This window comes from Polypterus senegalus, chromosome 7 (assembly GCF_016835505.1).
Source record: "Polypterus senegalus isolate Bchr_013 chromosome 7, ASM1683550v1, whole genome shotgun sequence".
NCBI classification, from domain to species: Eukaryota; Metazoa; Chordata; class Cladistia; order Polypteriformes; family Polypteridae; genus Polypterus; species Polypterus senegalus.
This window is the reverse complement of record NC_053160.1, coordinates 101,229,930-101,248,879: the sequence shown is the minus strand read 5'-3', so window position 1 is coordinate 101,248,879 and position 18,950 is coordinate 101,229,930. Positions and strand designations below refer to the sequence as shown.

General features: G+C 39.2%; 1 protein-coding gene across 1 annotated transcript in view; it reads right to left on the bottom strand.

Annotated features, from left to right (window-relative positions):
- zmat1 (zinc finger matrin-type 1) overlaps positions 1-3,512 on the bottom strand; it is a 77,528-nt gene extending 74,016 nt beyond the window's left edge. The window contains exon 1 of the mRNA XM_039759103.1: positions 3,250-3,512. Within this exon, the coding sequence (XP_039615037.1) occupies positions 3,250-3,397 (148 nt within the window). The 5' untranslated portion in view covers positions 3,398-3,512. The remainder of the gene's footprint in view (positions 1-3,249) is intronic.
- Positions 3,513-18,950: the final 15,438 nt, after the last annotated feature.

The following is an 18,950-nucleotide window of genomic DNA, read 5'->3' as shown; positions in this document are numbered from 1 at the left end:
GACCAAAGGTAGATAACTAGGTAGAGCAAATCAATAAGCTGCAATTTCACAACCTTTTAAAAAGATATAAGCATTGAAAACAATCTGACAATAAGTACATAAAGTACTTAAATCATACTGGATTGAATTAATTTATTTTTTTTTTTAATTTCAAAAAGGCTACAATCAGTCTCTACCATCCATACTTTCGTCATCTGGGCACTCATGACATATGCACCTTTCTGCAACCATTTGAAAGGCAGGAACCTCTGTTCATCAGTGATATTTATGAATAATAAAAAAACAGCAATGATGATGACAAAAATGGGTGGAAGCTATATTGAGGGCACAATCCAAACAGTCATATGTATATGGAGATCATTTTATTACAGAAATCTATCTATTCTACAATTCATAATCAAACTTTTTCAATCAATTTCAGAATAACAGTGGGCTTTAGCTTTGGGAAACACAAGAAAACAACCTTATACTGTAAGTGTGTTAAACTGCTTGTGTTTATAAGAATGACATGAAAACAATAACTAAGGGCTGTGGAATAGCTCACGTGAGCATGCAACATGGATCGGAAGTATAAATTGTACTTCTGTTGGTCCTAGACTAGCCCCTTTCTGCCTAATTGCTTGTTTTACTTTGAATTATTTAAAAAAATAATCAGCTGGTAGGCAAAACAATTCTAAAATGAAAAACAAAAATGGAAAAAATAATTACTGTATCAACTTAAAACTGCATTTAATTCCGATAATTCAGTGAATAAAAAAATTTATCTATTTTTAATTTCAACATTTTGTATTTGTCAGCACATGTTCATTTGTACTAACCTATATGTTGTTGGATGTAGCTGTAAAGATCTTGGACACCCAGATTTTTAATTAATATGTACTGTAGTTCTGTTATTAGTGCACAAGAACGTTATATATAAATATATATATATATATATATATATATATATATATATATATATATTTACACATATATATATAAATGAATGAACAATACATTCAGAATAAAAATTAAATGACAATTCTTGAGATATCATCATCAATGTTAAAACATTGCCAAGAAAGTAATGATAACAATCGGGTTGAATATTCTTTTTAAACAACACTGGTTATAAACTTAATTTACCTACTGCAGTAGAAGATAATTGGCCTTGTAATGTATGTGATGACATCACAAAATTATGAATGGAATTAGTCACTTATTTCCTATCAATAAGTAATTAAATTCTCAGGACTGAAAAAAATGCACAAGTATCAGGGCAGTTATCTTGGGTACAGTAATGTTATATACCTTCTCACCAATTAATACTCTATTTAAAATATTTAACAAATTAATGCTTCTATTCTATTCTAGAACAAAAATATAAAAGTGTGAATTAGCAAAGTAAAATAAGTTCTTTTGTAAAACAATTCAAAACATTAGGCTGATAAACTTAAATTACTGAGAGAATTCAGTACTATCTGCTATAAAGCAGTGCAACCAATATGCATTTTGCATATGCAAACTTTATAAAACTAATTTCTGCAAATGAAGCATACATTTTTAACGCTTTTCTAACGATTCATTAAGTCAATAAATGACTAAATATAATATGTTAAAAAGAAACATTGGATAATTAGGTTAATGATGTTGACAGCAAACCATCTTATTCTCAGGCATAATTACTTCTTACAATGCATGTGATATATGTCCATGCCAGTGTAAATATCACTTGGTTTAGTTGTTTTTCTGACAGACAAATTCTAACACTATCATGCTTGAGTTTCAGTACATTAAAGGGAAGTATTGCAATCATCCAAAGATTCGATGTTGAGATTTTGATGAATCTCGAAATTTTACACCCCCCAGACTTTCTCGTATACAAAGTACAGGGAAACAATTGGAATCCTCAAAAGATTCCATTTTGAGATTTTGATGAATCTCAAAATTTTAGGCAGCCCAGAGTATGAAAATACCACTTTTGGAATTATGTCTGTGTGTTTGTGTGTAAGCACGATAACTTGAGAACGTTTTCACTTAGGTTAATCAAATTTTGCATATAAGTATTAGGTACAAAACGCAGATTTCTATTAACTTTTGGGCTATTTCTTTACCTTTATTCATGCAGATGCAGAGTCCAACTTATTTAACTTTACTTTTATAAATATATTATTAATTTGATTTGTAGTTGATGGTTCTTTAATGTACATAATATAAAAATATAATAATTATCTCACTGTATACTCCTCAAATATCCTTCCCCATATCCAAGTATACGATAAAGTCTAGTGGGGACCACTGCCAATTTTTACTTTTTTTAAATAAAATATTCCAAGTAGTTTGTTAGGAATAACAAAATAAAACTGTGCAGGTTATAATTGTACATAAGGGCATGATAATCTTGCAGGGGTGATGGCTTCTGATTGACAGACAGATTTGTTGATATGCCTTGGCAATAAATCAAAACGAAATATGATGTTTACAGATAACTGAGCAAATAATTATCGCTATAAATTATATTCAGATCTCCTGACAACACAACAAAACAAATATACACATATGAAAGGAATGAAAGTTGGAAAAATGCACTATTACCAAAGTTTAAAAAATCAAATGTGGTAATTCCATGCTGAAGAATAAAAAGAACTTATAAACAATTTTCTGGATGTTAATGTGTAGCTTTTTATTTCTCAATGTGGAATTAATTTTCACAAAAGTTTCAGTTACTACGGTTCTGTTAGACTTGAAAGATACATGCACGAAAGCACTGTGCAGGAGCACACGGTGAGGCTTTCTGTAAAGCGCATACTGCATGTTAGAATAGTTAGAAAAATTGTCTAAAATTAAAACTGCAGATTAGCTCACCTAATGACAGCAGATCCTAGTAAAGGGCATAATAAATTAAAAGAACAGAACACATGGCTTTCCGTAACATGTATTAGTTTACGGTGCATTTTTCTCAGTTCAGTTTATTTTTCATAAGTTGTTCTGCTAACTACCTTAAAATGTACAGAATAACTGTAAAACAACTAAGGTTCCTGTCCGTTTTACCCATGATTGACGTTTTAACTTTCCGCAAAATTCCTATATTTTAGATCAATAGCTCTGTCGTGCAGTCGGTACGGAAACACGACACAATGCGCAAGCACTCGGCGAAAGCAGCAGTACGCTTCTTGATGAGGCTCTGTTTTGGCGTTCAAACTCTTAGCTCTCGCTGATTGTTTCCGGCCTACCAGTTATCTGCGGCCTGACATCTCGGGCACAACTCACCTTCACTCGGGGGAATAACGGAGTTGTGTGTAATTTTTTTGGCCTCAGTTCCCGTGGAGCTAGTGGGAGGTGACAGGCTGGCATGGCTAAAGCCACACCAAGACCATTTCTCCACTAGCTGCGGGATGAAGGCGCTCTCCGACTCCATGTTTGTCAATGGACGGTGAGGTCGCCGTGCATGACTACGTATTAAAAGCTCCGAAAAATGTAGAAGCCAGGATCACCATCGCTGCTGCCACCAAGCGTACTGGCGGAGTCATCAAGGAGTTACCAAAAATCACTCCACAGGGACGGAGACAAAACTCGTAGGGGCGGCGTTTCATCCCCGGACCTCATCGTTTCATAACTAGCAACTCGTCCTTGAATAAGTGCATATTTTTATTTTTTCATTGTGATGGCACCCAAAACCTTGAACTTTTTCCCTTCTCTTATACAGTGAACGCATATTTGTTATTACCTCCAAATGATAATGTGAACGTCTCCTCTTTTACAATAATGTGAAGCAACTCTACAACAACCACTGACCAATCTTTCAAGTGCTTAGACTGGAAAAATATTTGGGAATCTTTTTAATGACCCCTAATAGAGGACAGAGATTTGAACTAAAATACCTGAAATGAAATGAATGACCCAATTCTATTCACTTTGCACTTAATAAATACCTACACTTCATTAATTTACTTATAGCTAATTTATATTACATGTGTATTTGGATCTTGTTAGCCTATATTACAGCGGTGGGCTGGTGCCCTGCCTGGGGCTTGTTTTCTCCCTTGTGCTCTGTTGGCTGGGATTGGCTCCAGCAGACCCCCGTGACCCTGTATTTAGGATATAGCAGGTTGGATAATGGATGGATGGATGGATAGCCTACTTTAGATTATTGTAGATCTTGTTATATTGTCTTGTTATATCTTGCTTAAAAATCTTTATAAGTAAATTATAAAGAATTCCATTCTATTTATTGTTGCACACAATACCTTATACATCCCTGATTAAAATTAATAGATAGATAGATAGATAGATAGATAGATAGATAGATACTTTATTAATCCCAAGGGGAAATTCACATAATCCAGCAGCAGTATACTGATACAAAGAAACAATATTAAATTAAATAATAATAAAAATGAAAAGAATTAAAATAAAATTAATGTTCGCATTTACTCCCCCGGGTGGAATTGAAGAGTCGCATAGTGTGGGGGAGGAACGATCTCCTCAGTCTGTCGGTGGAGCAGGACAGTGACAAAAGTCTGTCACTGAAGCTACTCCTCTGCCTGGAGATGACACTGTTAAGTGGATGCAGTGGATTATTCATGATTGACAGGAGTTTGCTTAGTGCCCGTCGCTCTGCCACAGATGTTAAACTGTCCAACTTTAATCCTACAATGGAGCCTGCCTTCTTAACAAGTTTGTCCAGGCGTGAGGCGTCTTTCATCTTTATGCTGCCACCCCAGCACACCACCGCGTAGAAGAGGGCACTCGCCACAACCGTCTGGTAGAACATCTGCAGCATCTTACTGCAGATGTTGAAGGATGCCAACCTTCTCAGAAAGTATAGTCTGCTTTGACCTTTCTTACATAGAGCATCAGTATTGGCAGTCCAGTCCAATTTGTCATTCAGGTCCACTCCCAGATATTTAAAGGTCTGCACCCTCTGCACACAGTCACCTCTGATGATCACAGGGTCCATGAGGGGCCTAGGCCTCCTAAAATCCACCACCAGCTCCTTGGTCTTGCTGGTGTTAAGGTGTAAGTGGTTTGAGTCGCACCATTTAACAAAGTCTTTGATTAACTTTCTGTACTCCTCCTCCTGCCCACTCCTGATGCAGCCCACAATAGCAGTGTCATCAGCGAACTTTTGCACGTGGCAGGACTCCGAGTTGCATCCTATGATGCAATAATCACCAGTTGCATCCTATGATGGTGAAATTCTTGTCAATGCCAATGTTAATGCTGGTTAGAAAATACTAGAAAGTGCAAAGAGGGTGGGGATGTATATTAACCTCGTGGCCAATTCATAATCTTTATTTTTTTTTAAATTTATTTAAAGGATAAAATACATTAAGAAACACAATTCAATTACAAAACAAAATACAATAATATGTTTTGAAGACAATCCAAGAAATTCACAACTCAAATCCTGTCTTACTCAAAAGAGAGTTAAGTGACCAGAAATACCCTTTTAAAATGATTCTTCATATTACATGAAACAGCACATATAATGAAAAAGGTTAAGCAAATGGCCAGTGTGCTTAGTCTGAATGAGTTTTTTCCAAATGTTAAAAAAAAATTCTGAACAGGTTCTTGTAAAAGGAATTAGATTTTTTTCCAGTTTCACATAGCATAGAGCATCAGTTGACAGTGAGCTACAGAAAGTAAATTAAGAATATTCCACTAAGAAGATTTATAAAAAAAAATATATTAAAATATAATATATGTATATATAAAATATTACAAAAAAGTTTTACATAGCACAAAGTGATCCCATCTGGTCATACACCAGATATTAATACTAGGAGTATGTAGGAGTGATTTTACATCCAAAGCTGTTCAAGAGAAAACACAATTCTTATATGGCGTTATTTCAGTGCCACTATTCTGAGCACACGTAAAAAAATATTGAGCGCACGTAAAAAGATTGCAAGTGCAAGTGTTGCATTTTGAAGAGAAATTTATTTTGAGCGCACAAAAGCTGAATTTGAGTGAACAAAATTCATTGCTGCGTGCAAAAAATGTATTTCAGTGTTTGCGCTTATCCATATACACACACACAATAGCACCCCTCTCGCTCAGTTTTTCATTTGCGCTTGCTCGCAATGTGTTGCTTGCGCTCACAACATTCTCTGCTGCGAGCGCTCAACTCTCTGTACACCGTTATAAGTGTGCCACAAAACCAACCAATCACAGACTTGGTTTCAAAAATTCTGATTGGCTCTTACGGTCTCCAAACAGCTCGCTAGCTGCTGCATTCCGGAAACAGTCAGTTGGCATGGTTGTATAATGCAACTACATTATACTACACCAACGATAGTCTTAACAAATAATATATTTTAAAATATAATAATTAAAGATATTATCCGCAAATTGGGGTTTAATTGAGTTTAGCTGGATTTAGCTACATTTCGGACTGTTTCCGGAATGCAGCAGCTAGCGAGCTGATTGGAGACCGTAAGAGCAAATCAGAATTTTTGAAACCAAGTCTGTGATTGGTTGGTTTTGTGGCACACTTATAACGGTGTACAGAGAGTTGAGCGCTTGCAGCAGAGAATGTTGTGAGCGCAAGCAACACATTGCGAGCAAGCGCAAATGAAAAAACTGAGCGAGAGGGGGTGCTATTGTGTGTGTGTGTATATGGATAAGCGCAAACACTGAAATACATTTTTTGCACGCAGCAATGAATTTTGTTCACTCAAATTCAGCTTTTGTATGCTCAAAATAAATTTCTCCTCAAAATGCAACACTTGCACTTGCAATATTTTTTTACGTGCGCTCAGAATAGTGGCACTGAAATAACGTCATATTCTTACAAAAACAAGTTGATCAACCCTGTGTAGTTCTATCAATAAAGAACACAACTTGTTACTCATTACAGAAACAAATACTGAACATCAGAGGTTACAGTACAAAGCTTCAAGAAAACACGAACCTTGTATGTGTAAAATGTTTATTTTTAAAGGTGCTTAACAGCTGCAACTTTTCACTAGCAGTATTAAGAGCAACATATATGTTAATTGAAAAGACAGTGTCATAATAATAGACATGGAAATGTCTACAGAAAGTTACAGGACCAAAGGACAATACCAGAAATATGCTGTACAATTGTAGGGCAAACACATCCTCACAGCAACAGAAATCTTCACATATTTTGTGTTATGGGTACTGTAAAGTGTATATGGTGGTGCTTAAAGTCATGAAACATTACCTATATCCCACAATAAAAACATAATACAAATGAAATAAAATAATAAAAAAAAATAATCACAGCAACTACGCAAAGAGCAGTGCAACAGAATGTGAGACTAATTTGTAATGTAGAATAAAATAATTAATACCAATATTTGTAGTTTTTATTTATTTATTTAGTTATACCCACAGAGCTATGTTATTTGTTTAGTTTAATTTGGGTTGGTGAGATCCAGTTATACTCTTTACTTTGTTCATTAGTATCACCTGTAATTTAGTATCTGTTACACCCAACTCAGCAAGAAAGACACCTTAACTTTGTAAATTTTGTAAAGTATTAATGTACTTGAAGTTAAAGGCTGTGACAGAAAAAGGGACAGGCTTCAGAGACTGTGGCACCTGGATAAAAGCCTGAACATCCACTGAGACCAGCAAACATGAAAAAAGTAAGGTTTCTCTATGGAATAATTAGTTAATATATAATAATCTTTTACAATGTATTACAAGTATATATATGAAGTCATAACAGAATTAATTATTTAACAAAAAAAAAATGATTGAGTGTAACTCAAGGGTTAACTAAAGGCAACTTAAATTTGAAAGCACAAGAGGTCTCTGCCCCATCTTATAGAAACTACCAAGCATCTTTTTCCAAAGTTAGAATGAGGCAAATGAGTAATGAACACCCCTCCAGAAAGCGGGGATAATCAGATATGAAAGCCCATACAATCCTCTTATGAAGTGTATGATAAAGATAAATTGGACAGTTGCCAAAACACCACTCTTAAGAAAGCAGTGTTCAGAATAATGGGAGAATTGACATGAGTCAGGATTTACTGGTGGTGTTAATTTATTGCAGGGGGTGATAAAGTTCTGCATATTAAGAGTCATATGACATGATGTATTAGATGAGGTGATATAATCATAAAAATGTACAAAAGCAGATAAATTGTTTAATTGCTTGCTCACTCCATGGACTGAAACATTTGTGTGTAACTAAAAATAAAGAGATGTTCTATGTACATTCTCTTCTAGGCTCCATGGTCACCTTCTTTGAAGATGGAGGAAAGTTTTTCCCACGACATTAACAGAGATTGGGGAACACTTATTCACTGGATAAGTCTGAAATTAACTTCTTATTCACAATCTACTTATTTGCTTGCAGGCAACTTACACAAGTGAGCTGCTTATTCTATGTTAACATGAATATACAATGTTCTAAGAGGTAAACAATGGTTTGTATCATTGAAATGGATCAATAATTTCAAAAACAAATATTTCACATTTTGATTGCACGTGAACTTTGCCCAGTACTGTATGGGTGTAACAATCAGATTCACTGGTAAACTTGCTGCACTACCACATTGGAAGCACAGCACAGAATGACCTACTATGTTTAACAGCTGCTGCAGAGGACAAAATCAGATGTAATTTTCATAGTTTTGTGACAAAAAAAGATTTCTTTGTTAAGGACGCATCTACAGCACAGAACTATGATACAGTATTTAACAGGCAATCTAAAGGTCATCATTGACTTTGGCATACGGTAATGAATTTGGACTTTTAAGCATTGGGGGGCTCTTTTGAACAACTGTATAGTGTATCCATTATTTTATTGGCATTCTTGTAGTGAATAAGTACATACTAGAAAAAACATGTAAGATTTAAAAGAAAACTTTGCACTCTAAATTGTAAGATAATAAATTTTGGCCCAAGAGTCACTGCAGCTCCTGAAACCCAGAAGACAAATGCAGTCACACAGTCAAAAGGCTTCAACAAATGTGGTTATATTCAATCTAATACCTTAAATAGATTTAAGTTCTTCTTTAACATACTTTCTTCCACAATAACTCCTCCGTCTCTCCTCCAGGCAAACTTTGCCTACCTCCTCCCTACTCCACTCACCTGCATGAGGCCAGAAGGTTCCTTTAATCCCAGGACCCGGGAGTGCTTCCAGTGTCAAGCAACTACAGCCTCTCAGCATTTCTGGGTCAGGCGAAACCTACTTCGAGGTGTGCAACTTTCTTATATGTCCCTCCGGTTGTACCCACACACCCCAACAGGGTTGACCTCTGACACTACATGTCCCAAGGTGCCCTGTCAGAGTATGAATGGGAGCTTTGCTCAAGGGAAGCTGCCACTGAGTGTATTGAGGGAATAAACAGCCCCCAGAGACAGTCCTTCCCTGTCTTTCCATTTTAATCTAGCCAGGAAAGGTACTGATATCACATCTGGCTGGAATGCCTGTCCATCCTCCTGGGACTCCCATCCATGTAAACAACCTTCCTCTTTCTTATTCGGAATGCTCATCCATCCACCTAGGGCCTCCCGTCTGGGTAAAGACTCTTCCACTATCCTGGTCAGGATACCTGTCCATCGCCTTTGGCATTTACAATATATTAACAAAACTTGAGTGCTTGCTCTGATCAAAACATAACAGATCTGAACCTATTAAAAGAGGAATTTGGGTTTGTCTGAATTAACATGAGCTACAGGTTGGGGCTGCAAAGACAAAAGAAATGTTTTACCTTAGCGTATCATCCATGGCTATGACTGGTAGGCTGAGTGTTAGAAAGTTCAAGATCATAGATTGCGCATAGTCAGTATTTGTTCAAAAGCATAAGATGTGCACATGAGAAGAGAGTTAGCCGCTAAACTACAATGTCCTGTGGTCTAAAAGGGGTAACATAAGAAAACATGAAACAGGTATAAATATTTGGGTTTGCAAGGAGCTCAGGTTCTCCCAATCTCTCATTCCATCAGTATCCATCCAGAAACTTTGCCAGATCAAAGACCTGTCATCTTAGAATGGCAATGCAAGATTGAAAGAGCCAACTGATATCTAACACATTGGATACCTAGATTTATAGCAAGGAAGAGCTGCTATGCATCAAGTTGTGCAGTTATGATATCCATACATTCTGCTTTTGGCACCTCAAGAAACATAATTTTAAAAATGTTATTATACAGTTCACCAACAGCATGCGTCAGGACAAATGACCAAACATCAGATAGCTTCTGTCTTCAGAGGGGGACCAGGCAGGGATGCCCTCTCTCCCCCTCGCTATTTGCTATCTTTATTGAACCACTAGCAGCAGCAATCAGGCAAACTACAGTTATTAAAGGCATAAAGTGTAAGAACATAGAACATAAAATCAGTCTTTATGCAGATGACGTGTTACTTTATCTTCAGAATTCTCAATCCTCTCTCTCCCAGGCAATTGAACTAATAAACTCCTTTTCAAGAGTTTCAGATTATTCAATAAACTGGTTAAAATCCACAGTTCTTCCAATTAATTTCTCTTTTGTCAATTCCCTTAATACACAATTGGAATCAGGGAATATTACATACCTGGGCATTCATGTCTCTCCCAGGCTGGCAGATCTAACTAAACTAAACTACATCCCACTATTAAAGAAAGTGGAAGATGATCTTGCTAGATGGAAATCCTTACCGATATCACTTATGGGGAGGGTTGCCACAATTAAAATGATGGTTTTACCAAGAATCAATTACTTATTTTCTATGATCCCAAACAAGCCATCATCTGATTGGTTTAGATCCCTGGACTCCTCCATCACTAAATTCCTTTGGAAGGATAAACCTCTACGAATTAGCTTAAAAACACTACAAAAGACCAAAGATAGAGGAGGGCTGGATCTACCCAACTTCTATCATTATTTCTTAACCAACAGGCTCCAATATATACCAAGATGGTTACAACATAACCCGCTGGATGAGTCCTGGTTAGATGTAGAACAGACACTTTGCAATACTATAGAGCTTTCGGACCTACCGTTTATTAGCTCAAAAATAAGAAAGCATGAAAGCTTTAAAAGTATTAATATCAGTACCTCACTGACAGCATGGTGGGAATATCTAAAAATGACGGAGTCTTCACTAATTCCATGCAGACGCACACCCATCTGGAATAATCCTGACATATTGCAAAACAATAAAATGATGAACCTCCCATACTGGAAAAGTAAAGGAATTCTATACATGGAACACATAGTTGAAGGATTGGATTTCATTCCATTTAACAGAATAGTCTCCCAATTTGGGATAGACAAGAATAGATTTTAGAATATCTCCAAATTAAATCAGTAGTTAAAGAAAAATTTATTTAAACTTAAAGTAGAATTACAAACACCATCAAGGGTATTAGACTTCTGTAATCTCAAACACCCCAAATTACTGTCTAAAGTATATAAAACATTGACCAAAATAGATGATACAATAGCAATTCCTATAGGCAAATGGGAGGAGGATCTATTAGTTAGCTTTGATCAGACTTTCTGGTCCCAAACTTGTTTAAAAACTTTTAAAACGATCAGAAACCCCAATTTACAACTAATTCAATACAAAATTCTACACAGAGTACACTATACAGGTCATCGGATGTTCAGGATGGGATTTGTGCCATCTGACACCTGCACACACTGCACAGACAACATTCCTGACAGTTATATCCACGCACTGTGGTCATGTCCACCTGTTCAGGGATTCTGGTATAGAGTATGTGAAGACCTGTCAAAGTGTCTGAAATGTGATATCCCAACTTCCCCCTCATTTTGCTTGCTGGGGAACCTAGAGGATGTCCCATTGAAACAAATTTGGTTCACGTGGTTCTCACTGCCATATGCATCGCTAAGAAAACTATCCTCATAAACTGGAAAAAAGATAATCTTTGCATTAACCAGTATAGAAATCTTTTATTGGATCATATTACACTTGAGACAGCCTCTGCCTCCACTTCAAATCAATCTCTCTGGGCTCCTTTGATCGGTTCCATCACATAGCGATGATGGAGGGTCATTGATATGGTCCTGCGGGATGCTGTGGTTGATGTGGTGGAGAGTCTGAGCTTGGAGTATCTGGAGGATCCCTGGGGTGGGTTCACTAGGGGGGTCTTGGGCTGGGGGGCTGCTGCCCGACTCTGGTGGTGCTTGGGTTACTCCGGGGTGGGCTTCTGGTGGTTGTGGGTGGGCCTTAGGGGTCTTGACGGTGGCTGCGGGTCGCTGCCTAGTGGCTGCAATGCCCTTGGTTGGTCTGGGTGTGGGCCTGGTGGCTTAGGGTATGGGGCGGCCGCCCCGGATGGGGATATGGGTGGGGCCTTGGGGATTGGGTCCTGGCATGTACGCTGCGGGAAGAGGGCCGGAACGTGCGGCAGTTCCACCATGGGGGAGGGGGATGTCCGGGAGGGGGAGGATCCAGCTTTACCTGGGTGTCTTATGTCTTACTTAATCTGAATGTTGAGTAAATGTGGGGATGGGAGTAAATATTCTGCTGGGGTGGTGTGGGTTGGTGGCCTCAGACTCCGTGGGGCTCTGTGATGCTGCTGCTTCGGGCCATGGCTAGATAGGCTGGGGCCTCCGTGCCCGGGTGGATTTTGGGAACGGAGGTGCCTATTGGGGCCAGTAGGGGAGCTGGCTCCCTGGAGGGCTCAGGCCCCTCAGCCGTTCCTCCCCATCCTCAGACATTTCCCTCCTCCTGCTCCTTCACATCATCACACAAACATGCACATAGGGCCTTGGGGTGTGGGTAAGTCAGGGGGTGCGGGTATGGATCCCATTTCCGCAGTCCTGTGGCAGCCTACACCCCAATTTTATTTGCACATTAAACACTTCCACAAAAAACATTCCACACAAATGCACACTTAGGGCCTTGGGAGTGGGCACACTCAACGGCATCCGGTGGGGAAATTTCAGCCTCACTCCGAGTGCCGGTGTCCACTTCCAATTTTAAACTGCACCTAGTCACGGAGAATTTTGGGGGGGAGGTGGGGCTGTGTGTTGGCATCAGCTGGTGTAGGCCACATGGTGCCGGCACTGCCGCATCCCCAACCACAAAATGCACCTTATCAACACACACCAACACTACATTAGAGCAGGCGGAGGGAGACTAGAGGTCTTATTACACCTCTGTTCTCAGTTAGCTGCCCGGGCTGGAGGCTAGGAGTGGGAGCTGGCCATCTGCCTGTGGTCTGGAGTGGTGGGTTGCTTTGCTCTACGTTGGACGGGGGTGCCTGCTCACTATTATCCCTGTGGAACGGGGCTAACTCTGACGTCCAGGAATGGCTGTACCTCAGGTACGGCAGCACCGGGACCAGAGTTAGGTAGGGTGTGTGGGGAGTGTGAATGGGTGTCTGGCGTACATCCTTGTAAGTCTTGGGTTGTATGTGTATGTGAGAGCATGAGGGAGGGAGTGTATGACTGTGTTTGTGTGTGACTGTATATGTCAGGTGGGGTTTTGGACTCCTCCCTCTCCTGGGACATCTGGCAATACTACAACATCTTTGCCTACCCTCCCCCTGCCTTAAGCATCTGTCTGGTCACTCCCGGTGGCTGCCTGGTGGGATCTGGTTCCCTGGGCTCTGTTGGGTCCTTGGCGGGTGGGTCGCCCTTGGGTCCCGGGCTGCTGGGTTCTGGGCCCGGCCGACTCGGGGGAGAGCGGCTGCAGGCGGGCCTGAGGGCTTGCCGTTGATATCTCCCGGGACTCTGCCGGCTGCTGGTTGTGACCCCGGGTGATCCTCTGCGCCTCGTGGGGGTTGGGGCTTCTCTGGTGACGGCCTCCCTGGGGTCTCCGCGCTCTGGGGTGACCTCTGGATCTCTGGGCTTGGAACTCCCTCCATCTTCCGCACGTTTTGGGGGCAGGTCTGTGGCCCTTCACACTCACTATTGGATGCTCCTATAGAGAAACCTTACACATACAAGCGCGCGACGCACACAGGTGCTCACATGGTGATTTCATAAGTATGACTTGGACATCTTCAGCACATGATCTAAGGTTGTGGTGGCCCTAAATGCCTTAGTAATAATTACTGTATGATTGTCAGCAAACATTTTTACTTTTATATATCTTCATGTAGCTGATGCAGCAATGTTTTTGTCTTGTGGTTTGTTTTTTTTTTTTTCTGGAACGCAACCCCGATCGAGGGGATTGCTGTATATATATATATATATATATATATATATATATATATACTCAGCAAAAAAGAAACGTCCTCTGACTTTCAACTGTTTTTACTTTCAGTAAACTTAATGTGTAAATATTTGTATGAACAGTAAAAGAGTCAACACCATAAGACATAAAGTAAAAATGTTTCACAATGTGTCCCTGAATGAAGGGAGGCTCAAAATCAAAAGTACCAGTCAGTATCTGGTGTGGCCACCAGCTGCTTGAAGTACTGCAGTGCATCTCCTCCTCATGGACTGGACCAGATTTGTCAGTTCTTGCTGTGAGATGTTACCCCACTCTTCCACCAAGGCACCTGCAAGTTCCTGGACATTTCTGGGGGGAATGGCCCTAGCCCTCACCCTGCAATCCAACAGGTCCCAGACGTGCTCAATGGGATTGAGATCTTCCACTGCGAGGATGATCAGCTGTCCTTCCTGTCTCCCTGTAGCACTGTCTTAGGCGTCTCAGTGCAGACATGGCAATTTATTGCCCTAGCCACATCAGCAGTCCTCATGCCTCCCTGTAGCATGCCTAATGCACGTTCACACAGATGAGCAGGGACCCTGGGCATCTTTCTTTGGGTGTTTTTCACAGTCGGTAGACAAGTCTCTTTAGTGTCCTGCGTTTTTAGAACTGTGACCTTAAATGCCTACTTTCTGTAAGCTGTTAAGGTCTTAACGACCATTCCACAGGTGCATGTTAATTAATTGATTATGGTTAATTGAACATGCATGGAAAACATTGTTTAAACCCTTTACAATGAAGATCTGTAAAGTTATTTGGATTTTTAAAACATTATTGTTGAAATACACAGTCCTGAAAAAGGGACGTTTCTTTTTTTGCTGAGTATATATATATATATATATATATATACAGTGCATCCAGAAAGTATTCACAGCGCTTCACTTTTTCCACATTTTGTTATGCCTTATTCCAAAATGGATTCAATAAATTTTTTTCCTCAGAATTCTACACACAACAGCCCATAATGACAACGTGAAAAAAGTTTACTTGAGGTTTTTGCAAATTTATTAAAAATAAAAAAAACTGAGAAATCACATGTACATAAGTATTCATAGCCTTTGCTCAATACTTTGTTGATGCACCTTTGGCAGCAATTACAGCCTCAAGTCTTTTTGAATATGATGCCACAAGCTTGGCACACCTATCCTTGGCCAGTTTCGCCCATTCCTCTTTGCAGCACCTCTCAAGCTCCATCAGGTTTGGAGCCATTTTAAGAGATGTTCAATCAGATTCAAGTCTGGCTCTGGCTGGGCCACTCAAGAACATTCACAGAGTTGTCCTGAAGCCTCTCCTTTGATATCTTGGCTGTGTGCTTAGGGTCGTTGTCCTGCTGAAAGATGAACCGTCGCCCCAGTCTGAAGTCAAGAGCGCTCTGGAGCCGTTTTTCATCCAGGATGTCTCTGTACATTGCTGCAGTCATCTTTCCCTTTATCCTGACTAGTCTCCCAGTTCCTGCCGCTGAAAAACATCCCCACAGCATGATGCTGCCACCACCATGTTTCACTGTAGGGATGGTATTGGCCTGGTGATGAGCGGTGCCTGGTTTCCTCCAAACGTGACACCTGGCATTCACACCAAAGAGTTCAATCTTTATTTCATCAGACCAGAGAATATTGTTTATCATGGCCTGAGAGTCCTTCAGTTGCCTTTTGGAAAACTCTAGGCAGGCTGCCATGTGCCTTTTACTAAGGAGTGGCTTCCATCTGGCCACTCTACCATACAGGCCTGATTGGTGGATTGCTGCAGAGATGGTTGTCCTTCTGGAAGGTTCTCCTTTTTCCACAGAGGACCTCTGGAGCTCTGAAAGAGTGACCATCGGGTTCTTGGTCACCTCCCTGACTAAGGCCCTTATCCCCCGATCACTCAGTTTAGATGGCCAGCCAGCTCTAGGAAGAGTCCTGGTGGTTTTGAACTTCTTCAACTTACAGATGATAGAGACCATTGTGCTCATTGGGACCTTCAAAGAAGCAGAAATTTTTCTGTAACCTTCCCCAGATTTGTGCCTCAAGACAATCCTGTCTCGGAGGTCTACAGACAATTCCTTTGACTTCATGCTTGGTTTGTCCTCTGACATGAACTGTCAACTGTGGGACCTTATATAGACAGGTGTGTGCCATTCCAAATCATGTCCAATCAACTGAATTTATCATAGGTGGACTCCAATTAAGCTGCAGAAATATCTCAAGGATGATTAGGGGAAACAGGATGCGCCTGAGCTCAGTTTTGAGCTTCATGGCAAAGGCTGTGAATACTTACGTACATGTGCTTTCTCAATTTTTTTATTTTTAATAAATTTGCAAAAACCTCAAGTAAACTTTTTTCATGTTGTCATTATGGGGTGTTGTATGTAGAATTCTGAAGAAAAAAAATGAATTTAATCCATTTTGGAATAAGGCTGGAACATAACAAAATGTGGAAAAAGTGATGCGCCGTGAATACTTTCCGGATGCACTGTATATATATATATATATATATATATATATATATATATATATATATATATATATATAGTCTACGGTGGGCTAGCACCCTGCCCGGGGTTTGTTTCCTGCCTTGTGCCCTGTGTTGGCTGGGATTGGCTCCAGCAGACCCCCGTGACCCTGAAGTTAGGATATAGCGGGCTGGATAATGGATGGATGGATATATAGATGTAATTATATATATTTTCTTATAAGCCCCTAAGGAAGTGAGTGATCTATGCTTCTCCTTCATCTATCAGAATTGAATAGTACTGGGTTGTCGGCTGCCAATTCTGGAGGTTTTTTTAATTTTTAAATCAGATGAAACTTGCTGTGGGTCAGTATCTAAAAGTGAGTATTCTGAAGTACTTTTCAGTTATTATTAATTCTTTGTGGGTGTGTGTAAGGGCTTTAAATTTGTAAAAATCAGTTTTTATTTTTGTAACATTATATTGAAGGTCGGCATTGTTCCTTTGTTTTGATATTAAATCTGCTTTTTGGTTTCAATTTATTTGTGGGCACTCAGCATTGTATTGGATTGTTTTGATTCATATTGAATATGTTATATTACTTTTGTTTAGACAATTGATTTTTTTAAGATTGAACCCACCGCCAGTTCCATAAGAAGGTGGATCGTAGTTTATATTTATTTAGTGTTTCGTTTTTAAGTTGTTCCCAATTGTGCTTAATAAAAATCTACAGTTAACCTTTACAATTGTCAGCTTAACTGTTGTTAATGATCTTCCCACAGACAAATGTTAAGTTTTTAACTTGGTGTTGTAATCTGAGCATAACAGTATCCTGGAAGAGCAAACCATGAATAAAATTACTGCCCTTATTTGTTTTCAGGAGTAAGTTGTCACATCACACTTCATACCTACATAGTAATTGCTACTAAAAGTTTTCCTTCCTCTCCAAACTACCTTTGGTAGTTTAGTTGGTTAATGACTTTAGAGATCTACCAGCCAGAGTGCAGTGACCTGGGTGCCATTCTCAGTCCAGTGTTTTAGATTTTTTTTCCCTCTGTCTATGTACTGTAATTTCCTGTTGCATATCAAAGACTAAAGTAATTCTGTTTCTCTTCTCGGTATTCAAATGTGGCACTGCCAGATTGTTTTGCCTGCTTAAGGTAAAGTCATCTCTGATAGAGGATTGCAGGAATCGTTGGGTAGAGGGGTCCTTTCATTGAATTTGGCTGGCCCAGCGCTGAGTCAGCTATGGAATGGTCAATAGGGGAGGCAGCTTGATGGCTGAGGTCTCCAGGACTCTAAACAAATCCAAATCGTATTATGTAATATCATCTACTGTTAAATACTGCTCTGTACTTGTAATATTTCCATTGCACTATTATATTGTATTGAGGATTACTTGTGTTCTGTTCTGTGTATTATATTGTATTGACCCCCTTCTTGCTTTGTCTGTGTATATAACCCCAGCAGGGAATACATTGGAGCAACCAAATTCAATTTTATAGTATTAAGTTATTAACGTTTTAGGATCTGCACCTTACGATGATAGTTCTCATAGCCATTTGTGATTTATCAGGCAGAGCTTCATTTTAAAACCAACTGATATGATGCACAAAACATGGCACCTGATCTGCTGGCATCCAAGGATAAACAAAAGGAACACTTTGACATACATCATTTTGGTTTTGTGTAACCAAACAGCAAAGGAGAGCAATACAGAGTGTGATAAACACCAGTAGCACAACTCACTTTGACTAAATCTTTGACATTATCTTGGAAGTTCATTTATGAGCCTCTTTTAATTCATAACAAACTGCTAACTGAAAAATTAAGGATCAGCAAGAACTGCATGCAGTATTCAGAATTTAAAAACTTTAATAATCTGATTTGACAGTATACTGTATCAAATTAAATGAATGTTTCTTAAAATTGCATAAAATCTTTCCATTCAGAAAAAAAAAACTTACTGCAAAATTCCCTTTTCACTGTTTTTTATTTCCATATATTTTAATACATCAACATTGCACACACTCATCTACATGTATTGTTATTGTTAATTATTAGCAAATAGGCTTAGCTTTCCTTTCCAAATGCTGAGCTAAGCATATCATAATAGCCTGTCCACCAAGAAGCTTGCAAAGAGTTGTAGAATTTCATTCAAATTTAGAAAACAGGAATCTTTTCAAAACAACTAGAATCATCTAGAACTAACAGAAGAATTGACCAGAAGCCATGCTTGTAAGGGGAGGGCAAATTCTCATTGCTTTCCCAGCTGCTGTGCTTTTGACAAGCACATGCAACTGGCTGCTAAAAATACATTTGAGCACACCTTATCTATGTCTAAACAAGGGGAGAAAGAGCTCACAAAATTTAAACAAGCTCTCT